We start from the raw sequence: 25,566 nt of genomic DNA, 5'->3' as shown, positions 1-25,566 counted from the left end.
GCAGAAAATATTTCTGGTGAAAATGCATTTTTTAACATTAAGACCCTATAATTCCAAATTTAATTACATGTAAGTGGTCATTAGTGAAGGGACTGGATACTGATGTGGAATTAGAACCAGCAGCTGTCTTAGGAATGCAGGTGTTTATGGCTCCCTGAAGAATCAGGCTAGGTTCCAGAGGCTGGCACTTCACCAGAGAAAAGCTGGTGAGTGCTAGTCCACCCCTAGCCTCTTAAGTAGTGAGAAGACTCTGTGGAGTTGGATGCCCACCAGCCCTCATGTGAACACATACAGATGGAAGGTCCAGAACTAACGAGCGTTAGAAAAGAGAGAAGACAAGAGGTCTGCCCGGAACTGGGAGAAGAAAACCCAGAGAGGGCCGTCCACACTCTCCCACCCCCGGAAGCCTGAGTCCTGTAAGATGCGGGGTCAGGACAGGACAGGACATGAAGAGACATGATGGCCCTGTCCCCCAGTCCTGTCTCTAGCACACAGTTTGAAACAACCCTTACCGTCTCTGACACATAACTGCTGGAGGGTCGGCTTTCCATCCCTCTCTGCATTTGCTCACCCCACCTCCAGTGGCCAATGGCCTTTCTTCTGCAGTTAGCTCCCAGCTCATTCACTCTTCTCGGTTAACACCTTACTTGCTAATTAACGTTCAGGTTAAGTGAAAGTGTTTCTTTTCTCATATGTAGGATAAGGAGTGTCTAGTAAGTGTTTTTCAGTTTTGTCCCAGTGCTTTATATATTCCACATTTCTGTTTGTATATTGTGATTTAATGATCCAAGCATTTGGTACCTGTTCAAAGACCTGGTTTCTCTTCCTAGATCAACTACTTCCATGCATCCATTCAATACAGGGGTCATGAACTATAAAATGCCTGCAGGGGCCAGGAAGAAGCTTGAAGGAATGAGGTTGCCCAGATAAAAGGCAATAGGTGGGACTGTAGGGAACTAGAAGGCCTGTGTCCTGGCCTGTGGAGGTGTGGGGAAGAGAGGAATAGTGGGGGTCTTAGGCTCAGCACTGGCTGACCAGTGCTATGGGGTTTTCAGAGATGTTCTTGCCTGATCACTGAATGAATGAATGAATAGTTAAACACCCCCTTTTTTCTGATATACTTACAAGCATCACTGTGTGTGTGATGTTATATGTTAGACCAGCAGTATTTGAACCTGTTGTATGAATATCACTCTTCAAAAAGTCAGCTTAACTCAGCCCTTAAGGAGGAATGAGATGTTATCACTTGCAGCAACGTGGATGGACTTGGAGCGCATTAGGTTCAATGAAATTGTCAGACAAAGGAAGATAAATACTGTATGATATCACTTATATGTGGAATCTTACCAAATACAGCAAACTAGTGAATATAACAAAAAAGAAACAGACTCACAGTTATAGAGGACAAACTAGTGGTTACCACATTGGGTACCTCTGAGAGATGGCGGTGGGGAGCGGTAAGAGAGAGAGGCATCAGAGGGGGAGGGGAGTAAGAAGTACGAACTATTTGGTGTAAAATAAGCTACAGGGATGTAGCGTACAACGGGAAATAGAGCCAGTATTTTTATAGTAACTGTAAGAAGAGTATAACCTTTAAAAATTGTGAATCACTATATTACACTCCTGTAACATATAATACTGTACAGCAACTATACTTCAATTTTAAATTTTTTAAAAGTCAAATGATTACCCCATGCATTACACAGTCTTTAGCAAAAGGAAGTTAACACAGTCCCACTAAAGTAAAATAAGAAATAGTATACTTTCACAATAACATTGGGAAACAGAAACTTTGCCTTTCCTTTTCTGAATAGTAATTCTGTAAATCTCATGGTAAATGTCAATATGAAAGAGTCAGTAGGGAAAAGAAGAGTGAAGAGCAAGGTTTGGGAAATGGCAAAGGTGTTTCACAATTTTTTTCTGGTTTTTTTGGTCATGCTGCATGGCATGCAGAATGTTGGTTCCCAGTTCAGGTCAGTTCAGTCGCTCAGTCCTGTCCAACTCTTTGCAAAACCATGGACTGCAGCACCCCAGGCTTCCCTGTCCATCACCAATTCCCGGAGCTTGCTCAGACTCATGTCCATCGAGTCACTGATGCCATCCAACCACCTCATCCTCTGTCGTCCCCTTCTCCTCCTGCCCTCAATCTTTCCCAGCATCAGGGTCTTTTCAAATGAATCAGTTCTTCGAATCAGGTGGCCAAAGTATTGGAGTTTCAGCTTCAGCATCAGTCCTTCCAATGAATATTCAGGGCTGATCTCCTTTAGGATGGACTGGTTGGATCTCCTTGCTGTCCAAGGGACTCTCAAGAGTCTTTCCCAACACCAAGTTCAAAAGCATCAAGTTCCCAGACCAGAGATCAAACCCATGCCACCTGCAGTGGGAGTTCCGAGTCTTAACCACTGGGCCTCCAGGGAAGTCCCTAGCAGCGCTTCATTTTAACCCACCTCAGTGCATCCTGTATAGACACCATCATACACCCTGTGTATCTAAAACTTACCCAGAGCTCAGGTGTTCCCCCACTCCTTCTTCATGACAAATTCTTAGAAAAGTGAAACGTGTTTATAGCTATCCTTGGTTAATTACAGCATACATTTTATAGTCTATCTCCTTTGAAATTCTCATACAACAGCAAATATAGAAAGGCTTTATGTAGAAAGCCTTTGAATAATGCATCAAAGATCCATTAAAATAAATAGAGGTAATATATTTTAACAGCCCAGCCACAGACTAGTTGGGATTGCTAGTCTGGGATTGCTCACATACTGAGCAATGAGTAACAGCAAAGCCAGAGGCTCTCATAACCACAGTGGTTTTGGACAGAAGGTGAGCAATGCATGTTTGAAATGCCTAGGCGTTTTGAAGTTCCCTTTTACTCTGTTTCTTAAGGAAACCATACAGTTGCCTTGAAATTATGGGCAACTACAGGATTAGTACATGGGCTTCCCTGGTGGCTCAGCTGTAAAGAATCTGCAGGCCAATGCAGGAGACTCGGGTTTGCTCCAGGGGTCAGGAAGATCCCCTGGAGAAGAGAATGACCACCTGCTCCAGTATTCTTGCTTGGGAAATCTCATGGACAGAGGAGCATGGTGGGCTGCAGACAATGGGATCAGAAAAGAGTCGGACACGGTTTAGCAACTAAACAAAAAACAACAACGGGAGGTATATGCACTTAAAATTATATTGCCATCACAGGCAAGACTTGATAAATCCACACCTGAGATTAAGTGCAGTATGGGGGAAAGGCCATTGGAGGTACAGCCTGTAGCCTCTTGCTCTGTAACCTTTCACCAGTTATCTGCTGCCACAGTGATGATATATAATAAAAACCCACCCACATCAGTGGCGTCAGATGATAAGCATTGATTTCTACTGCTGGTCAGACCTGGGTGCACATGGGGCTTCCTCCTGGTCTGTGGTCAGCTATGGGTTGGCAAGGTGCCTCTACTGCTCTTCACTGAGCTCTCTCAGGTGCCTGGGGCCTCAGTTGGGACAATTGCCAGTTGAGCTCTGTGCTGCAAAGTCTGTCTTCTGCCAGCAGGCCGAGCTGGACCTGGGCAGTGGCAGCTTTCCCCGCAGGGGGAAACTCAGAACGCTAACGCCATCACTTCCTCTGCACGCTGTTGGCCATAGTAGATCAGAAGGGCAGCCCAGGGATCAGGAAATAGACTCTACCTCTGGATGGAGAAGCCACAGTCTTATTACAGAGGGACCAGACAGAGGGAAGAGAAGAATTGGGACATTTTAATAATCAGGCTGTCACAGATCGGGGGCAAGTTATCTGAGTTCTTTAAGTAACCCCTGTCTTGCCCATCCCTGGAGAGGGAAATGGCAACCCACTGCAGTATTCTTGCCTGGAAGATCTCATGGACAGAGGAGCCTGGCGGGCTGCAGTCCATAGGGTCGCAAAGAGTTGGACATGACTGAGTGACTGAGCACAGCTTGCCCATAATCCATAGATGGTTGTTCAACCCAGGGCAAGAAAGTAGTGAACATACTTTTAAACTCACACTTAATGCAGCTGTACAAGTGAAGTTTCAGGAGTGGTGTAGGGTATAGCACCGAAGAATCTTAAACATTTCTGTGTGAATGCGGGCAGTTTCAGCTGGTGCTGGGAGATTCCTGTTTCTAAAATCGAGAAACACCAAATTAGTTCTGGGTTTTGGAGCTGGCCATCACATCAGCCCACTCTCAGTCATCGAAACCCAAGGCCAGAGCAAAGGCTGGGTTTCCAATGCTGCTGCCCCCAGTAGAATCACAGCAGACTTTAGGACCAGCCATCACTTCTTCCAGGGAGTGAACTGGCTTTTTCCTTGTATTATGAAAAGAAAAAAAGTATTATCTTTCTACCAAATGTTATCACCAGATAGCTAAGTTTCTTAGGAGGTAAGATCTTTGCTACTCCATCATTCTCTCAGTTCTGTGTGTTATTTCATAATACGTCTGGTGATGGTAGTGAGAAATCAGTGCAAACATTTTCTGAGTAACAGTTTGCTGCTGCTTAGTCACTTCAGTCATGTCCAGGTCTTTGCGACCTCATGGATTGTAGCCCACCAGGCTCCTCTGTCCATAGGATTCTCCAGGCAAGAATACTGGAGTGGGTTGCCATGCCCTCCTCCAGGGGATCTTCCTGACCCAGGGACTGAACCCAGGTCTGCTGCACTACACGGGAATTCTTTCCACTTAGCCACCTGGGAAGCCCTATATATGTAAATGCTATGGGATGCTTGGTCACTCAGTCATGTTGGACTGTTTGCAGCCCCATGAACTATAGACCGCCAGGCTCCTCTGACCACAGGGATTCTCCAGGGCAGAATTCTGGAGTGGGTTGCCATGCCCTCCTCCAGGGGATCTTCCCAACCCTCAGGGATCGAACCTGAGTCTCCTGAATTACAGGCAGATTCTTTACCATTGAGCCACCCAGGAAGTCCCAAGTAACAGTTTCCCTCACTATAAATGCCAAGAGGACACTGAGGCTGAACAGCCTCTCAACTAGATGCCTTCCTAATTCTGGGTGATAGGAACTGGCACTCAAAAAGCCACATGAAGTCACAGAGACGTCCAGAAGACACACTTAGTCTTTTTATTTCTTTGCATTTCTGGGCCTTCTTCATCTAGGACAGCCCCTTCTCAGGCGCTTGGCTCCCTGTCAGTAACCCTGGGCAACAGTGTGGTTGTTCGTGGCATAAGGAGAAGCAGTTCCTGGGGTGACCAGGACACAGACCTTCCAGAAATCAAATCCAAGGCAAGACACATGTCAAGCAGCTTTTTGCACGTACCAGTCTGCCAAGCACCACTCCAAACATCAAGTAACCTCGAATTAGATGCTTTCAATTATACACTAATTAACAAGAAGAGGACGGAGTTTTGTTTTCACCTCAGACTGTGCTGGAGAGATCCAGGCAAATTAGCCCCCCAACTGCTGGAATCCCCCAAGACTGTGTCGCCTTGTTGTGAGTGAGGCCCCACAGTAGTGGGGAGGACAGAGGCCTGGGCTCCAGGCAGCCAGAGGAAGAGCCTCAGGGCGGCCATGCCTCCCCAAGGTGGGAAGGGGCCCCGAACAGGGGTCATGGTCCCCGACCCTGCAGCCCAGAGACTCTCAGCAGCACCAGGGGAGCCCACTCACCCTACAGCCTGGCCGCTGCTTGGGAGCTGCAGTCGAGTCTTCCTAAAAGCTGCCTTCATCTTAAACCTGCTTAAAGGCTGAAGGCAAACAAATCCTCCTTGAAACCTGAGTCTGTTTTAAGATGTCTTTACTAAAATCCCCGCTGAACTATTAGCTGCTGTGTCATATAATTTCCTTTTCCTGAGAGTAACATTCTTGATGATTACCGCTACAAGGAATTATTAGGCTCGCCCTGTAAGAAGGTCTGCGCAGTTTCCCACGGTGATAATGTGTTACTAAGGCGATTTTCTGAATTTCTACCTGAGGTGTTTTTTTCACTTTGCTCCAACTACTAAATCCTTCCCTGTTTTTTTTCTTTGCCTTTCCTGAGTTAGAAACGCTGTGTGGGATGGTTGATTTAGGTCTAAGGTCCTTAGCACAAAGGTCAGTTTGGGGGCAAAACATCAGAATTTATGATCAAGCTTTCTGCAGAATGAAATGTATTTCTTTGGATGTTTTAAACTTTATTTTGCTGTGTTATCAGTAATTTTGTGTGTTTATAATCTGTTTATGTAGTATCATCTTCTCTTCAAGACTTTATTCTATAAATAGGAAATATATATAATTCTAAAGTAGATCAGTCCTGGGTATTCATTGGAAGGACTGATGCTAAAGCTGAAACTCCAATACTTTGGCGACCTCATGCAAAGAGTTGACTCATTGGAAAAGACTCTGATGCTGGGAGGGATTGGGGGCAGGAGGAGAAGGGGACAACAGAAGATGAGATGGCTAGATGGCATAACCGACTCGATGGACATGAGTTTGAGGAAATTCCGGGAGTTGGTGATGGACAGGGAGGCCTGGCGTGCTGTAATTCATGGGGTTACAGAGAGTCGGACAGGACTGAGCGACTGAACTGAACTGAACTGATATAATTCTAGATTCAAATTAGGTTTAATTTGAAATGTCTTTATTTTAAAATATGTCTGTTTTTAATTTGCACTTTTATTTCCCACTATTGTCCAATCCATGGATCTTGAGTTTTATTGTTAAAAATGGTTGACTTTTTAAAAATTTTTTACCAACTACAAACAATGAATTTTAAAGCTTAATTTATATGGGATCAAAGGGTAACCATAACATATTAGATTACTCCAGAAAAAAAAATATTCTAATGGAAGAAAATTGAAAGGAGACAAGTTCCATCTCAATAAATGTTCAAGCTGCCTAACAGTTCAAGTCAGCTCAGGACGCTCTCAGAGAGTCAGTTGTGTATCAGGAATTGCCGTGACAGGCCAGGTGTTCAAGTATGTGACTTCAAGGGCCTCTTTACAAAGTTGCATCACCTTTAAAATCCTGTGTTCCTTTGTGTAGGCTTTCAGAAAGTAGAGAGGAGGATGACTGTGTACAAAGCACCTGTCCTATGCCAGCTCTGAGCTAAATCCTCTCATCTTTCTTTGTTGTTCTGTCACTCGGTTCAGTTCAGTCACTCAGTCGTGTCCAACTCTTTGCGACCCCATGGACTGCAGCACGCCAGGCCTCCCTGTCCATCACCAACTCCCAGAGTTTACTCACTCATGTCCATTGAGTCGGTGATGCCATCCAACCATCTCATCCTCTGTTGTCCCCTTCTCCTCCTGCCTTCAATCTTTCTATTGCTCAGTCACATCCAACCCTCTGTGACCCCACGGACTGCACCACGCCAGGATTCCCTGTGCTCCACTATCTCTTGGAGTTTGCTTGAATCCATTGAGTCCACCAACGCATGTCCATTTGAGTCGGTGATGCCATCCAACCATCTCGTCCTCTGTCATCCCCTTCTCCTCTTGCCTTCAATCTTTCCCAGCATCCCAGTCTTTTCCAGTGAGTCAGGCCTTTGCATCAGGTGGCCAAAGTATTGGAGCTTCCTTCTTACAAAGTACTGAATTATACACCCTGTTTTACAGATGAGGATACAGATTGAGTATTGTACTTAGGGAATGAAGTGAGAATTCAAACCTAAGTCCTGCTGATTCCAAGCACCCTCAGCTGATCACAGAAGAACCTGTCACCTTCTGCAGCCAGCCCTGGGCCTGACTCTGCTGGCCTGCACAGGAAGGTGGGGAGCAACAGAATTGGACCTCCGGAGAGAAAGGCTGCATTTCCTTCCTGGGGAAATAAGTTGGAACTCTCAGTAATCACTGAAGTTAACAACAGGTGGCAGTACATGCACGTAACAGTGGTGCCTGTGTTAAATCAGTACTTTTTCTGACTTCTGTATTGTTTTCAATCAAACAAGTGCTTCAAGTGAGTCATCTGAGCATTTTGTACAGAGCATCCCTACCCACTGGAATTTTTAAAAAATGCAAATGTCAGCTATCAGACGAGTTGATCTTTGTGTCTCTCAGTGTGACAATAATGCCAGAGCAGATTCGACATCCACTGTTCTAAACCTGGCTTACACTACCCTCCTTAGGACCCCCTGCTGCTTAAGGAGTTTCCTTCTGCTTTTTCTTTCTCAAAGCTTACACACAGGCTGGAGACCCCAGGGATGCTTCTTTTAGCCTCAAATAGAAAACAGAAAGTGCTTCTTGAAAAACTCTTTGTTGTCAACAGTCATGAAACATGTTCGCCTTCAGATGAGCATTAGGACACAGAGTTGGATCCTCAGCCTGGCTGTGTATGTGGCAGATACACAGCCTGGCGGCCCTTTGTGACCACATTTCCAGAAACATCCCTCCTGGAGCCTCCCGGATTCGCCACAAACATAATGAACTCCCAAGACATCTCTGCCTCTGAGGCTCGGTGCGCCAGGTGGTCTGCAGAGCCTTGCTGTGTTCCAGCGTTGTGCCTTTATAACTAGGTTGGAAGCTTCCTTAAGTTTCTCTAGGGTGAACCTCTGGTGTGGTTTTTTTTTTTTTTCCTTAATGACATAAATGAGCTCCCTCAGTAGACTTTTGGCAACTGCCTCAAATAATATTTTCCTAACACCAAATAAGCTTTGGCATTATTGTCACTGTGAGAGATGCAAAGATCAACTCGTCTGATAGCTGACCTTTTTCTATTTGAGGCAAAAAAAAAAAAAAAAAACGAGTCTTTTTTTCTGAGAGCTCTCGCCCCGGGATGCTGGCTTTAATGAGCATCTTTGGATTGTCCCCGTGAGGCAGGACATTAGATGACACCAGGCAGCCCTGTTTGGCTGAGGATCCATTCATCTTCATCGACAAAAATGTAAACTCAGTGTCTCAACACGTTTTTATCGTGTACCAACTATGTGTTTGGTATTGTGCCAGGTGCTATAATGTGGCTTGAAATTAGTTTTCAAACAACATGAATTTCTGTGTGGAAAAAAGCTACTACAATAGGAGTTAAAAGTTATCACCTTACTGTTCATCAATGTATCTTTCTTATCCTCTAGTAGAAGTTACCATTTATGAACTAGACATAATATTGATCACTCACTGCTCCCCGTGAAGAACACATTAAACTACTTTCTCTAGCAAAACCAGACTGTTTGAGGATGCTGCCGGGTAACAAATAGCCGAGTGGAATTAGTGTTCTATTTGCTTCTGCCCAGCCTGCAGAGTGGGATGAACCTGCAGATTTGCTTTGTCAACGACAGCGGCAGTGATAAGGACAGCGATGCTGATGACAGCAAGACCGAAACCAGCCTGGACACCCCCTTGTCTCCCATGGTGAGTCTCCGAGCTGCCACTGAGGTTCAGAGTGTGCTTTCCTGGTCACTTAGCTTCTCTTCTGTTGTTGATCAGGAACTAACATTGCAGAGATTTAAAACGAGATGTCTCGCGACATTTCTTACCATGTGAAGTGTGAAAGTCACTCAGTCGTGTCTGATTCTTTGCAACCCCGTGGACTGTATGTAGCCCACCAGGCTCCTCTGTCCATGGGATTCTCCAGGCGAGAATATGGGAGTGGGTGGCCATTCCCTTCTCCAGGGGATCTCCCTGTCTCCTGCACTGCAGGAGATTCTTTATTGTCTGAGCCATTGGGGAAGGCCTTCTTAATGTGAGATGCTCCTAAAATTTGAGTGATTGAAAACTTAAAACTGTGATCTGAGGACACATAAGTTTTGTTAAAGTTAGCAGCTACTTTCATATTAAATCATCAGGAAAATCACATAGACCCTAAAAATTATAAAAGAAAATATGTTATAAAAGGGAATGAAATGGTGCCGTTTGCAGAGACGTGGATGGACCTAGAGACTGTCATAAGACTGAAATAGTCAGAAAGGGAAAAACAAATATCATATATTATTAACACATATATGTGGAATCTAGAAAAATGGTATCGATTATCTTATTGCAGCACAGAAATAGAGACACAGATGTAGAGAACATCTGGATGCTGGAGGGGAAAGGAAAAAGAGGGGGTGATGATTTGGGAGATTGGGGTTGATATATATACACTGCTAGGTGTGGAATAGATAACTGAGAACCTACTGTATAGCACAAGGAACTCTACTCACTGCTCCATGGTGACCTAAATGGAAAAGGAATCCGAAAAGGAGGGGATATATGTAAACATATCGCTGATTCACTTTGCTATAGGGCAGAAACTAACACAATATTGTAAAGCAACTATATGCCAATAAAAATTAATTTTAAAAAAAGAATTGCATGTGGTAAATAAAAAAATAGAAAATGTGCTATATACCATTCTTCCCCATTGGTCTTAGAAATATGAGCATAGACTAGCAGTGGACACATTTTAAAAGATGGGGGATAGAGTCCTGACAGGGGGTGGGAGGGCTAGCACTTAAAAGATACCGCTCAGAAAAACCAGCAAGATAATGTGAGTTAAGCACTGCTTACTTTCCTTGCGGAGTTTCCCTGGTGGCTCAGTGGTAAAGAGTCCGCTTGCCAAGCTGGAAACAAAGGTCAGATGTCTGGGTCAGGAAGATCCCCTGGAGAAGGAAATGACAACCCACTCCAGGATTCTTGCCTGTGGATGGAGAAGACTGGCGGGCTACAGCCCATGGTGTCGCAACGAGTGGGACTCGACTTAGCAACTAAACAACACTTTTCCTTGCACACATCTATAAAAGATGACTCGATGATCCTGAGTGCTTGTTCCTGAATGTCTTTCCTCTCTGGGAGGTCTGTCCCGCACCTTTCTTATCGAAGACCAACTAACAGGAAACTGAATTAGTTGTTGAGTACAGTGCCACATGAGAACTTCTTTGGATAGCTGAGATCCTGTCCACTCGGGGAGTAACACACCATCTTAGCTCTGGGTGAAATGGTTTGCTGTAGTCTGTTCACTTCAAGAAAGTTTTGAGAGTGAGAATCAAAGAAAAGTCTCAAGTTTGTTATAAATATATATTCTCCCTATTATTCTGTTACTTTTTATGCTAAAATCAGCCTTTTATTGATACTGTGGAGATAAACTACCTTTGAAAGTGTTACTTGCTGAAAAAGAGGAGTGTATATATATATATATATACACATACACACAAACACACATATATACCTGATTCACTTTGCTGTACAGCAAAAATCAACACCACATAGTAAAGGAACTATATGCCAATGAAAATTAATTAAAAAGGTAAAAAATAATCATATTGAAATACAGTTATTAAATGTAAAGTAGAAAATAAATGCAAAAAGTAATATGCAAAGAACTCAGAACAATGCTAGCACATTATTCCCATTAAATGCTGTGTGCTAAGCTGCTTCTGTCCTGTCCGACTCTTTTTGACCTTCTGGACTGTAGCCTCCCATGGGATTCTCCAGGCAAGAATACTGGAGTGGGTTGCCATGCCCTCCTCCAGGGGAATTTCCTGACCCACTAAATGCTAATGGTAAATAAATAATCATTCAATAAAAGTTATTTGTGATTGGTACAGATCAAATCAAGAGTTGAGTTGTGTTGATGGAGGGGATTCTTGGCTGTGCTGAGAGAGGGCTCAGGGAAGGCTATAGTCCATCCTCATAGGTGGTACCCAGCACACAAAGCTCAGGTGCTGTTTTTTTTTTTTCCCTTCACAGAGCAAACAGAGCTCTTCCTATTCAGATAGAGACACTACTGAAGAAGAATCCGAATCCCTGGATGACATGGATTTCCTCACAAGGCAGAAGAAATTGCAAGCCGAAGCCAAAATGGCCCTTGCCATGGCCAAACCAATGGCCAAAATGCAAGTAGAAGTGGAAAAACAGAACAGGAAGAAGTCTCCCGTCGCTGATCTCGTAAGCAGCGAGCGCCGAAACGCAACTGACTGGGGGCTTGCGTGTGGTGGCTGGCTGGCTAGTGGTGGCTGCAAATGGTTGAGGCTGACAGTCCTTTCCCAGAGTTATGCAAACTTGGGTTTCTAGAAGGCACTGTGTAAAACGTCATTGAGAAATTTTTAAGTCTGTTTCTTTTTCCTTCCTACTGTATCACAGAAGGATGCATAAGCTACAGATTTCACAAACATAAACTTTGCTCCCCATTCATATCTATCTACTCTGTGTCTTCGGGGCAGTATTAGCTGTTGTGAGAATATTTTAATTCCTTTAAAGCGGTCTCAGTTTAAGAACCCGTTGCTGTGGCAAACTCACGATTGCTTTAACTCTTTGTTCCTACTGTTGAGTGAAGACAGTATGATATGGTGGATAAAGGTCCTGGCCTTTGGAGCTTAAGACGAGCCCTGCCATTGATCTACTGTGGGGCTCTGGGCAAGTCTCAGTTTTCTCATCTACAAAATGGGGATAATAATAACACCTGTGTCAGAGCATGATTGTGAGAATTCAGTGGAAAAAGTGTGTAGTGCTTGGCACAGTGGCACAGTGCTTGTAGCATGCTATAAATTAATAAATAATGGATCTTAGTCATTTAATCTATGTAAGTGATACTGCTTGAGCTCTCTGGTAATTCATTTGTGGATCTAATTATTGACTAAGTTGTAGACCAGTCCAAAAGCTTTTGATTTGAGTAGTGTCCCATTATGATGCTGATAACATTTGAGAATGTGTGATGTGTGAATGGAGGGCCTTGCATTGGAAAAGTCAGACAGGGAAAGCTTTTCAGTGAGGACCCTGAAGTGGGTGAATGAAGGTGCGTTTTTTAGGAGAAAACTTGGTCCTGTATTCAGTATGCTTACTGCTCTGCTCTCATCTCTGTTTCTTCCCTTTGTGTCTTCAGCTGCCACACTTGCCTCATATAAGTGAATGCTTGATGAAAAGAAGTTTAAAGCCCACTGACCTGAGAGACATGACTATTGGGCAGCTACAAGTGATAGTCAATGATCTCCATTCCCAGATAGAAAGTAAGTGTAAGATACTCTGGAAAATGGGATTTAAAGTGTTAAATATGGGATATCACGTTTCCTTGGGGTCCTCCTATGTCCTTGCAAGGAAAGGAAGAGAATCGATGCTCTCTTTTTTCCTTTGTTTTTTCCCTACAAAATGTTGAGAAACTTTCACAGAGATTAAAGGTCCTTTTTATTCATCTGAAATCCCCAGCTTCTAGCACAGTGCCTGGCGTATACTTGGGTCACAACACCTGTTTGTAGAATACAGTTTAGTAGTTCCAGGTCTTTTATTATATTTATATATATTTGTATATGCATTATACATATACAATTATATGCTCAGCTTTATTTGTATATACATTTATTTTAGCTCATCAGATCCAATACAGCTTCTGTTGTGGGACTTCAGGTGGCGAAAGTGTATAGGACCGATAGGTGAAAATTTTAGGGTGAGAAGGAGTGGGCCTTTTACCCCCAGAATAAAGAAGGACCTCTACCGGAAGTGTGCAGGGAGTTGCGGTGCGTGAGTGGCATTCACTCAGCTGGTTTTGCAGAGAAGGGCGCGTGCTGGGCCAGTAACAGAGAGAGCTCAGTCATTAGGGCATCTTGCTGAGTCCAGATGAACTCTCACCCTCCAGCCTTGAAACATATGAGTCCATAAAGTCCATGGCTGATAGATTAAAACCACCTAAGAGACATGCCAGCCCAATGCAAACCAACTATAAAAAAGCATTTGGGAACCAAGTGGGGAAATTCAAACACTGACTAAATGTTTTATTAAAGATGTATTGACTTATTCAGGTACAATAAAGGCATTATGGTTATGTTAATTAAAAAAAAAAAAGAGCCCTGTCTTTAGAGATGCATCGTGAAGCATTTATGTATGAAACAATAGGATGTCTGAAATTCACTTTAAAATGACCTCACTGGAGAAGGGGAGAAAGGTCAGTTACGACTGGCCAGGAGTTGATTATTTTTGCAGCTGATTGGATGTATAGGGCAAGGGGATTCATTAAACAAGTCTCTTTGTTTTTATATCACTTTGAAAATGTCCATAATAAAAAATTTTAAACTTCATATAGAAAAGACCTTCCCATGTGCTATGGCAATATAGAAGGCTGCCCTAAGAACTCACTAGAAAAAAAGAGAAGGCGCAGTGGCAACTTAATACCTTCAGTATTTTGGGGAGGTGGGGCAACCACACCAGGCAGCATGAGGGATCTTAGTTCCCCAACGAGGGGTCGAACTCACAGCCACAGCAGTGCAAGCAAGGAGTCTTAACCTCTTAACCCAATACCTTCAGTATTTTAAAATCAAAAGAAAAGGTTTACATTTTAATTAGGAAACTATAGATTCATAGGATTTTTTTTGAAGTTCTACTACATTTTAATTTTCATTGAGAATAAATTACTAGGAGTATTTTCCTTTGAAGGATTTAAAAGGCTTTCTGATCTCTTACCATCGAAATATCTTCCTTAGACTTAAATAACATTGCCAGCTAGTCCTTTTCAGGAGTAGAGGAAGTTTTAGATTTCTTTGTATGATTTTTTTTTCTCCTTTTTAAAATTGGAAACAAATCTAAACTAAAGGCAGGTAAATGCATCATTTCAGGTCTGAATCCAGCGTTTTCAAGGAGGACCTTGCTGAGTACCCTCTTCCTTTCTTTTGTTGCTGGGCATAGAGCTCTTGCCAAGTGAATGCTCTCCCCACGTGTCCACGTTTTCAGACCTAGAAGCTTTTGTTCTAAGTCAGTATGAGGGGAAAAAGCAAGAAGCAGCCCCAGGATTGTTTATATTTTCCAATGGCAGAAGCCAGATTAACCCAGTGCACAGATTTCAGCAAGACGAGCCATGTTTCCATCTATTGTATTCCCAGTATAAATCCTAAGGAGTCTTTTCCTCAGCACCTGTTGCCTGGACACCAGGTGTTATTTCTTCAGGTCTTTCCTATTTCGTTCTCCCACATCTTTAGATGTTACTCTTTCTTTGAACAGCCTGCACGTTGGGCTGCTCCTCCTCGTGGCCCCAGGTAACCTTTGAGCATCCTTGGGCCCCTCCCTCTCCGGTTGGGCATTAGAATGTGGTGCCCATCAGGTGCGGCGGCCCCTTCAGCTCTCAGTGTGGCTGGAGCCCTCTGAAGATGAACAGTGGAAAACTCGACATGCCCCAGACTTTTTACATATCTTCAAAATAAACTCCCACGTCTTCTAACAAGCTACTTTCCTAACAGCTAACCACTTCTTTTCCCACTTTAATGTGAATGTAACTGGATTTACTTCATACTCCTTTTCTTCCAACATGTCTATCAGTAGGCAAACTAGTGCTCTCAAATGGGTGACTTCTGAGCTTCTGAGAAGCTAATGAGAACCCTAACATTTCAGCAAAAATACTTTCCTACTGTGTTTAGCTGTTTGTATATATGTGTGTGTGTGTGTGGTACACATACAATGGTCCATACGTAGTTTCATATCCTGACTTTGATGCAGCTTTATCTATTTCTATTGCTCTTTTTCCTTTATCCCAGGCTTGAATGAAGAGCTGGTCCAGCTGCTCCTTATCCGAGATGAGCTGCACACGGAGCAGGACGCCATGCTGGTGGACATCGAGGACTTGACCAGGTCAGTGGGGCCTCACCCTTCCCAAAGAAGGAAAGAAGCCCGGGATGAATTAAGAATTAAGGCAGGAGTGAGGTGGCGCTAGTGGTAAAGAACCTGCCTGCCAACACAGGAGATGAGGGTTTGATCCCTGGGTCAGGAAGATCCCCTGGAGAAGGAAATGGCAACCCACGCCAGTATTATTGCCTGGAGAATCCCATGGACAGAGGAGCCTGGAGGGCTATAGTCCATGGGGTTGCAAAGAGTCAGACACAACTGAGGGACTGACACACACATGGAGCTGTCGAGAATTTCTTCCTTTACTTCCACGAGTAACTCACCTAATCTCTGCTGGTGTCAGCTATTTAGATGGAGGGAAACGGTCCACGGATCTCAAAGAGTCGGCCATGGTTGAGTGACTGAGCATGCGTGCAAGTAGCCAGAACTGCTCCCACCCAAATGCTTTGCTTCTTCTCAACCATTCTCCCCTCGTGATGGATTGTCAGTGCATTGGAACACCCCCACCTCAATCTGGTCAGCAGTTCTGGCCTAAGAACTTTATCCTGAAGGACCATCCTCTGGGGAGTTGTCCCTAAGCCCTTCCATGCTGGCATGCTTCCAGCACATGGTGGGTGCCCCCAAGTGGCACTTGCTGTTATCTGACCCAACTCCTGATGACATCTGCCATGCCCAGAAGGCAAGGACCCTGGCATCTTTCCACAGCATCTTTCCACCAGATTGCTCTCAGCATGGGGAGACTCCAAGACTTGAGTTTATAGCTGGGCCTGGCTCCAGGCCCCCTCTCTGTAAAGAGGTGAAGAATGCCTCCTTCCCTGGGGAATAGGGAAACTAGACTAATGCTGGTCAAGATCTTGCATTTCTTTGTCATTTCCTTCGTGGAAAAGCCTCTCACAATAAGTATGTGAAGTGCATGAAAATACTGTGAGCATTCCTACGGTCTTATGACACCTTTTCTGAGTCAGTTTATAGGAAGTCTTTAAGCCACAAGGCAACAATTACTATTAATCCCAGAAATGGTATTCAGAGAGTAGAGGCTCCCAAAGAAAGAAAGAAAACTGCTGTCACAATAACATAAGGAATTAACCATGTGATCCAGAACCATCCAAGGGAAGCTTGACAACATATGTAGTGACAGTGCTCTCAGCACTCACCACAGGGACCTCTTCTCTGTGTGAGACACTGCGTAAAATATTTTCCCAAATGCAATGTTATAAAAATAGCTCAGGTAACAAAATGAAGACTGCAGAACTATGTTTAAAGCTTGTTTTTAAAGACCTATGGGCAGCACTCTGTTTTGTATGCTTTGGATGTTATTGCCATTGCTCGTAACAAAAACACACAAAAAACCAGAAGGTCTTCTCATACCGTCTTAGCTGGTACCACTCAAGTATTGTTACTGCCCCCTACAGATATATTCAGGCACTGCACCAGCAATTGTAAGACACCTCCCTTTTTGGCTAAGAACTTTGCATATAGGGGTTAAGATTATGGGAAATCAGGGGCTTCCTTTGTGGCCCACAGGTAAAGAAATCCACCTGCCAATTCAGGAGCCGGGGGTTCAACCCCTGGTCCAGGAGCCTCGGAGCAACTAATTCCCTGAGCCACATGTGTTGAGCCTCTGCTCTAGAGCCCGTGAGCCGCAATTACTGCAGACCAGTGCCCTATGGTGGAGCCTGGTAGGCTGCCGTCTATGGGGTCGCACAGAGTCGGACACAACTGAAGCGACTTAGCAGCAGCATCAGCAGTGCGCTAGAGCCTGTGCTCCACAATAAGAGAAGCCACCATGATGAGAAGCCCGCACGAGGCAACTAAAGAGTAACCCCTGCTCCCCACAACTAGACAAAAGCACAAGCAGTAACAAAAGATCCAGCACAGCTAATAAATAAATAAAATTATTTTTTAAAAAAAAGATTCTGGGAAATCAGTAGTGAACTGTATAAGGACATGCATCTTCTGAAAAATATGTAAATCCTTTCATCAATTCTGTGACTTGCCAGTGGTAACAGAGGACAGTTTCTCTGTCCCTCAGAGCAGTGCTGGCACTCCTTGGTGCAAAGAAGACATTCAGAGGCCCCTCCCTTTCCTCAGAATGTTCAGCTGTTACTTAGGTCTGCACTGTACTATGTTTATACTGCAGATGGTATGATGGTGGGAGACAGGGAGGGCAGAACCATGGGTTTAGAGGAGAGGAGTCACTTATTTAAAGGTGTTGGAGGAACCCTTGAAACAAGAGCAGGTGGGGAGTAGTTTCTATGTCCATTTCTGGCTGCAAAAATATAATTTTGCTCATGGGGGGTGGAATCTAAATATACTTCAACTTCCCCAAAGGTGGCCATGCCAGAATGTTGCTGCCAGATCCCAGAGGCTGAGAGCATGGCCACCAGGAAGCCCTGCTCACCTCCCTTTACCTGTCCAGCTCCTACCATTCAGGTGTCAGTTCAGGTCCATGGTTCTCAATTTCAGTTGCACATTGGAATCACCTGGGGAGCTTTTAAAATATTGATGCCTGGGTCTCACTCCCAAAGGTTCTGATTTAACTATTCTGTGAGACAGGGACTTCTGTGCATTAGAAGTTTTTTAAAGCTTTCCTGATGACTCCAATACACGGCCTAATTCGAAAACCACAGGTTTAGATACTTCTTTGGAGTAGTGCTCCCTGAACCCCCAAGACTGACCTAGGACCCTCTTTGTGCTTCTGGCAGCATTGCGTTCCTCCCAAGTGGGGCCTGATCATATTGTGTTATATTTGTTTGCTGTCTCTCCCAGCCTGGCTGTGTTGTTGTTCAGTCGCTATATCATGTCCAACTCTTTGCGACTCCAGAGACTGCAGCACATCAGGCTTCCCTGACCTCTACTATCTCCCCGAGCTTGCTCAAACTCATGTCCTTTGACTCCATGATGCCATCCAGCCATCTCATCCTCTGTCACCCCCTTGTCCTCCTGCCTTCAATCTTTCCCAGCATCAGGGTGTTTTCCAATGAGTCAGTTCTTCACATCAGGTGGCCAAAGTATTAGATCTTCAGCTTTAGACACAATGCTTATTTTTGTTCATTTCAGAGTCCTCAGAGCCTCAGACAGGGGCTGCCAAGCACATAGTAAGTCCTCAAAAGTGATTGTTGATGTAAAGGAGTTCTTGTAGGGCTTGAGTGAAATTAATTCTACTAAAGACTTTCATATAAATAGTTGATGAGAACCTTTTAGTTTTATAAACTGAAACTCTTTCCCTCCTTTGTTTAAAATTTTAGTGAAATTCACCCTTGTATGGGTGTCTCAAAAATAACACCCAACTTTCAATATTTTCTGAAGCTATTACCTATCTGTTCTTTCCTTGTCTCTCAGAAAACCTCATGTTGTAGGTTTGCACAACACACTCACACAAAGAGATACATATTTAAAGCTGCTATAAGAACCATAATTTAATTAGCTACATGGAATCTTAGCCACTGGGTATCAAAATATTTCTTGAGCTGAGTTTGTTCAAGTGAGGCCTTTGAGCTACTTTATGAAAATAATCAAGATTCTTTTACACACCTAAAAAAGATGATCTGCTAAAAGGCATGATTTTTCTTGGGGATACAGTGCTATTGTTACCTTTTTTTCCTGAGTCCCTTTAGTGTTCAGTGAATATGGGAATATTATTTGTGGGCTGCTGCATGTGGCAAGGACACTACTGTCACTTCCCTTTTCTGAAAATATTTGTGGTTTGTCTTCCCTGTGCCATAGATGTGAAACATTCTGCATCATTAATACCAGTGAGTTACGCTTGATGTCATTGACTGCCCAAGTCAAGGCAGTACACAGAAATCGCCCCTGAACCTTTGATTACAGCTGGAAAGCACAGCATTAGATAACTTTTCTCTTGCCCAATTTATAATTTCCTGAGATCATCCTTCAAAACGTTTATTTCTTGCAGCCTTCAGACCCTACCACTCTCCCAGAAGACGTTTGATTAGTGCCTATTTGAGTGATATCAACAGCTTGGCCATTCCCCTGTCTCCATCTCCACTGGCCAGCTGCTGGGTTGGCCGCCTTTGGGCTCACAGGCCATGATAGGACTTGATGAGTAAGAAAGTTTACCCAGCCCTGTCCCCACCCTCACTGACCCAGTCATGCCCTTAGGACTAATTGAGGGGGGGAAGAGTATCACATACTCTTTTCATCCACCAAAGCCTATCATTTGTTCTAAAGACATTTCTAACCTTTGTAAGAATGATATTGGATTATTGTATTATTAACAGGAGCCTTGTTAATACTTAAATTTGCTTCTTTGTGCATATTTAGATAAAGTAGTCATGCAGTTAACTTTCTGTCACAATAGCTTGTTCTGACTTTTTTGCTTAGCACTTATTTTCTGTCTGCTGTCTCCTTGTTTGCTGTCTGTTCCTTTCTTGTCTCTTTCCATTGAAATATATGCCCCATGAGAACAAAGAGTTCATTGTCTGCTCACCACCAAATCCCCATCACCAGAAGCAGTGTGCCTGGCACAGAGAAGGCCATATTAAACATTTGCTGAATAAATTATCCTAGTTAATTTTCCCTTTTTGTTTTTAAACACGACACTTTTCTTCTCAAAGATAAATGGCATCTACATGTCTCAGGCTAATCCAGTGACTTACTAGATAAAAGGAATCATACATAGAATATAAAAATTGAAGGGAATTCCCTGGCAGTCTAGTGGTCAGGACTCCACCCTTTCACTGCTGAGGGCACAGCTTCAGTCCCTGGTTGGACAACTAAGATCCATCACCATCCATAGTTAGGGACTTCCCTGGGGATCCAGTGGTTAAAACCATGCTCCCAATGCAGGGGGCCCCAGGTTCAATTCCTGGTCAGATCCTGCATGCCAGGCAGCTTTGCCATGAAAAAAATCAAAAGAAGGCTCATAAGTACTGTTTCTTTTTCTTTTTTTCTCTTTTTTTGAATTAAGTACTGTTTCTTGATTCCCATGATTTTACTATGGAGGATGTTTTAGCTGCCAGTGGAAAAGTAGTTTGGATCTTCCTCCTCAGCGTTAAATAATTGTGTTATTCATTCCACAGACATGCCGAGAGTCAACAGAAGCACCTGGCCGAGAAAATGCCTGCAAAGTGAAAAGAAGCCATCCAACCAGAGGACAAGCTAGACTTTCTTTTGCTTCTGTGGTTGTAAAAATGCTGTTGCTAAAGGTGGCACAGAAACAAACAAATATCAGTGTTAGTCATTGATAATGTCTGAAGCTTAATGTCCAGTGATTGGCCTTTGCTTCTTAATTTATTTTAATTTTTTTACTGTGCCACTCAATATCAGGCATTTTAATAAAATATTGTTACAAAAAAATGTATAGTACTTACACCACCACAAGTCATGATTAATCAAAGAGGGTAGTTTTAACTTTATTTTTATTTGTTTAGAGATTATGAGTTGGAGCAGTATTTTACCATTGACTGCTGTCATTCTTCACTGTAGTTTTAAAGAAGAACTGTAAATGACGGTGCTATCCAAGTCAAAAAATACATGCCTGCCTCGTAGTGAAGTTGTAGCTCTCCGTAATATGTATATTTTAATCAGTTTTCAACATTTTGTGAATGTTGACTACCTGAAGTTCATTTTTAGATGTGCTATTAACATTCTGTTGGATTCAGAGGGTTCCTTAAAAGTTTTATGTATAAATATGTAAAATAAAGATTAAAACTTTGTTTCATAGGATATGTCTTTTTGCTCACTAGCAAGCCCTACGCTGGCTATATATGTCTGTCTTCACTCTTCCTCAACTGAAATCGCGCACTGGGAAGCCTTTATCAGTGAAAAACAAAGGGCTCCAGAGAACAGGCAATGCAGGGAATTGCCAGGAAGATTGTGGAGTGTTGGGAGCCTGTGTGCGAGTGTGTGTGAGTGTGTGTGTGCATGTGTGTGGTCCGAAGAAGGCAATATCAACATCAGAGCCAGCACGTTTGTTCCTGCTTAAAGTTATCTGTTGTAATTTCAACACTTGTGGCTCAGTGGTAAGGAACCTGCCTGCCCATGCAGGAGACGTAAGAGAGGTGAGTGTGATCCTTGGGTCAGGAAGATCCCCTGGAGAAGGAAATGGCAACCCACTCCAGTTCCTGCCTGGAGAATCCCACGGACAGAGGAACCTCTCGGGCTGTAGTTCATGGGGTCACAAAGAATCAGACACTACTGAAGCACCTAACACATACGCATGAGTTAATAGCTGCTGGACTGGCCAGAGCCAGTGACTGCATCCCAACCGCATTTGCCGCGTGAACAAATGACACCTGCGTTTACACTTTTCCCAAGCTAATTGGTGCCATTTTCCACATTTCGATCACTTCTTTTGGTCACTTGAAGAAAAATGCCAAGTCTAACGCAATTACAGAGTGTTCCTCAGTAGGTAGTTTCAGTGGCTCCGACAGTAAAGAATTTGCCTGCAATGCAGGAGACCCACGTTCCATCCCTGAGTTGGCAAGATCCCCTGGAGGAGGAGATGGCTGCTCGCGCCAATATTCTTGCTTGGAGAATTTTATGGACAGAGGAGCCTGGCGGACTACAGTCCATAAGGTCACAGAGAGTCAGACACAGCTAAGCGACTAACACACTTCAGAAAATCAATGTCATCAGCGAATGTCCGTGTAGGTGTTAGAGAATCATAAACTAAAGCAGAGACGAGCAGTCAGCATTCCAGAACCACCCACAGACCACCTGTTTTCACTATAAGGTCCATGATCTAATCCAAAGATAGAAGGTTAATCCACTGTTTCCGTTTTCCTTTTTTAAAAATATTCCGATAAGTATTAAGTAATTCAAGAGTTGCCAGGTTTCAGAGCCTTCTTATTTATTAAAATAGGCCATCTTACATTGAAACACTCATCATTTCTTTATGGGTCTCAATCAGATTATTTTCATTTGGAATAAAAAAATAATGCAGCCCATAATTATATTTGGTTTTTCAGAGTTGACTGTTGAGTGGAGCAGGGTGCTCACCACTGGGCTGGCAGGGGGAGCCCCAAGTCTTCCCTTTGTCAAGGTCTCTAATGAGCCCCAGAGCCCTGCACTGGCTCAGCACTCCCCTGAGGTGACCCCAGCCCTGAAAATCCAGGCATAGCTGCTGGAGCTTTGCTGCTCCAGCTGGGTGAGGATATTAGTCACTAAGCCAGTGGTTCTCATCTTCAGCAGCACAGTGGAGTCACTTGGGGAACTTCAGAAACCACGGGCACCTGCATCCCACCTCCACAGACACTGATTTAATTGGTCCAGGATGTGGCGTGGGCATCAGGATTTATTCAAGTTCCCTTTGTGACACTAATGTTAAGAACCATGGCCTTGAACTTCCTTCTTTTTAGCTTTTCTTAAATCATTTTTAGTATCTATTAGTATATTCCTATTAATTTGGAACTCTGGGGGAAAGCCAACCAAGGATGAGTGCCACAAAAATGCCTGGGCCCAAGTGAGAGAGGTGCAGTGACCTAAACTTCCTACAGTGACACCTGCAACCTGAAATCCTGACACTAAAACTTGGCCCACCAAGAAAGACGATCTTCATTTTTTTTAAATCCTTGTCAGAACTGCCCTTTCCAATAAAAATTTAGAAGTGAGCTTTCTTTGTCTTAAGCAATGCAGTCTCTCTGGCTTGAAATACATTCTGAAGAAATTCATAGCCTTGAAACCCTTCAGTTGTTAGAAGCCCATAATTATAACTGAAGATCCCCTTACTTGAGAAGGAAGAGGGACTTGCCTGGTGGTCCAGTGGCTTAAACTCTGAGCTCCCAATGCAGGGGGCCCAGGTTCAATCCCTGGTCAGAGAACTAGATCTTAAATGCTGCAACTAGCACCTGGCACAGCTAAATAAACAAGTAAATTTAAAAAAAAGAAGATTACACCCACAGGGACCCTTCAAAACACTTCTGGGGGCAAAGCCAGCTGAAAGTAGAGAAGTTTCCCCCACTACCCGAAGACCCTCAAAAGAAGTTGTACCAGTGTCCCATGTCACACTTCCCTACCCCTGGTAGAGACGTCACCAAGTGACTCACCTCCAAGAGGATTCTTTGAAAATTTTCAGTCCCTTTGCTTTTTCAGCAAGGACTGGGATTATTCCCGAAAGGATTCTTATCTGCTCTAGGTCACCCCTCCATGCATTAGCTAGGACTCTTACTAGTTTACCTGGCTCAGGTAGATGCTAGAATTCCTGACCTAAAAATTGGGCTGCCTCTCCTCCCAATTTTAAGAGAAAGAGGTGTAAGTGAGAATGCATGGATTCTGGGGACAGAGGGACTGGGCACAAGGCTGATTCCACTGTCTTCCCAGTAATTAGACGTTAAGCAAGTCACTAAAGCTCTATGTTACCTTAGTTTACTTCCTGCACATAGGATCTCTTGGGTTACTCTAAAGATTGAATAAAAAGGTCTCCATCAAATAACTGGTACCCAGCACGTGTGTGCATGTGCACTCGGTCATGTCTGACTCGTTGCAACACCTTGGACTGCAGCCTGCGAGGCTCCTCTGTCCGAAGGATTCTCCAGGCAAGAATACGGGAGTGGGTTGCCATTTCCTCCTCCAGGGTATCTTCCCAACCCAGGGATTGAATCTGCACCTCCTGGGCCTCCTGCATTGGCAGGAGGATTCTTTATCACTGAGCTACCTGGGAAGCCCCTGGCACCCAGTAGATACCCAATAGGTTTAGGAGGCATTCTGTATTTTACCAGTTTTGAGATTTAACACATCCTTGTAGGCTTTTTTTTTTCTTGTTTATTAATCATTCATTTATAAAGCAGATGCTTAAAGAAGAAATTCACTTCAATCTTCCAGCACCCCTCCCTCCTCTAAATATTGATGGACAACTCCAAATGTATCCTTACACACCTTTCTCAGCACCTGTACAAGTGGATCCACACATTTTGGTTTTGTTTTGATTTGTTATACAAAGGTGGGGTCACATACAGCTCAGTGCTTTGCAACCAGCTTTATCCTTGGACACCCTTCCAAATCAGTACATACAGACCTAAGCTATTTTTAAAAGCTGTATGGTAATGCCCAGTATGATGGAATATACTTTACTTGTCATTCCCTTTAATGATGGACATTAAGGATCTTTCCAGATCTCCACCGCTAAAAACAGTGATGCAATAAACATGAATGTAGTTATATCTCCTGTGCTTTAATTCTGTGATTACCTCCTTTTTTCTTTACCTATTACTTGGTGTTTTGTTTAGATACTTCATAGTGCGTGCTGTGTGCTCATTCATTTCTGGCTCTTGCGACCCCATGGACTGTATTCTGCCAGGCTCCCCTATCCATAGAGTTTTCCAGGCCAGAATACTGGAGTGGGTCACCATGCCCTCCTCCAGGGGATCTTCCTGACCCAGGGATCAAACCTGGATCTCTTTACATCTCTTGCTTTGGGGGGCAGGTTCTTCACCACTGAGCCACCTAGGAAGCCCACTTTAGAGTACAGAGAGCTAATTAAGGTGGGGAAGACCAGATGAGTCTATTGTAGAGAAGTTCAATTTCTTAAAAAATAATTGGGCCACCCCCCCACCCCCAATCTGACTAACACCAATTCATTTGTAGCACATAGCTGTCACTTCCTTGACGCAACTGTTTCTGTCTATTACACACACACACACACATATACCCACACTTAGGCTCCAAGGATTATCAGCTGCTTCCTGAATACCGACTTTTCTCTGTTTCCTCTTTGAGGGTAGAGGCAAACCTCAGCCATCTTTGTAACGGTAGCCCTCAGCACAGAAGCAGGCAGAATCTCTCTTGAAGCGAAATGCTGACCACTGGGACCCGCCCTCTCAGTGCTTTTGCTAACGGGTGTGACCCTACTCTTCCTGATGCTTAACACCCCTCCTCTTAGCTTCGGGAGGAGATCCTTGGCCTGACTTTCACTCAGGTTTAATCTCACTGCTTTCAAGCTTGAAACCCCCTGTTCGGTTGACTCTTCCTTAAGTCCCTCCCTTTTCAAGTTTTGGATCTATGATCCCAAAGACTTTCCTTCCGCAGAATGTCATCTCTGCTGTCTCTGACAGACAGCCCTCTGGCAGGTAATTCATCTGCTGAAATTCATCCCTCTCCTCCATGTTCTTACAGAGAATTACAAAGTTGTAACAGAGTTGTTCCTAGGAAGCCGCTAAA

The 25,566-nt window shown here is 43.8% G+C and overlaps 1 protein-coding gene across 14 annotated transcripts in view; it reads left to right on the top strand.

Moving 5' to 3' along the window:
* SCHIP1 (schwannomin interacting protein 1) overlaps positions 1-21,130 on the top strand; it is a 186,604-nt gene extending 165,474 nt beyond the window's left edge. For 8 of the 14 annotated variants that reach the window (XM_042235034.1, XM_042235018.1, XM_042235040.2 and 5 more), the window contains 6 exons: positions 9,162-9,279; positions 11,596-11,793; positions 12,728-12,851; positions 15,360-15,453; positions 18,508-18,545; positions 20,490-21,130. In XM_042235034.1, coding sequence (XP_042090968.1) covers positions 9,162-9,279; positions 11,596-11,793; positions 12,728-12,851; positions 15,360-15,453; positions 18,508-18,545; positions 20,490-20,572 — 655 coding nt within the window. In that variant the 3' untranslated portion in view covers positions 20,573-21,130. The remainder of the gene's footprint in view (positions 1-9,161; positions 9,280-11,595; positions 11,794-12,727; positions 12,852-15,359; positions 15,454-18,507; positions 18,546-20,489) is intronic. The other 6 variants (XM_027958909.3, XM_027958926.2, XM_004003210.6 and 3 more) reach the window with 1 other exon arrangement.
* The last annotated feature ends 4,436 nt before the right edge of the window (positions 21,131-25,566 follow it).

Source organism: Ovis aries, chromosome 1, assembly GCF_016772045.2.
Source record: "Ovis aries strain OAR_USU_Benz2616 breed Rambouillet chromosome 1, ARS-UI_Ramb_v3.0, whole genome shotgun sequence".
NCBI lineage: Eukaryota > Metazoa > Chordata > Mammalia > Artiodactyla > Bovidae > Ovis > Ovis aries.
This window is presented reverse-complemented; position numbering and strand designations above follow the sequence as displayed.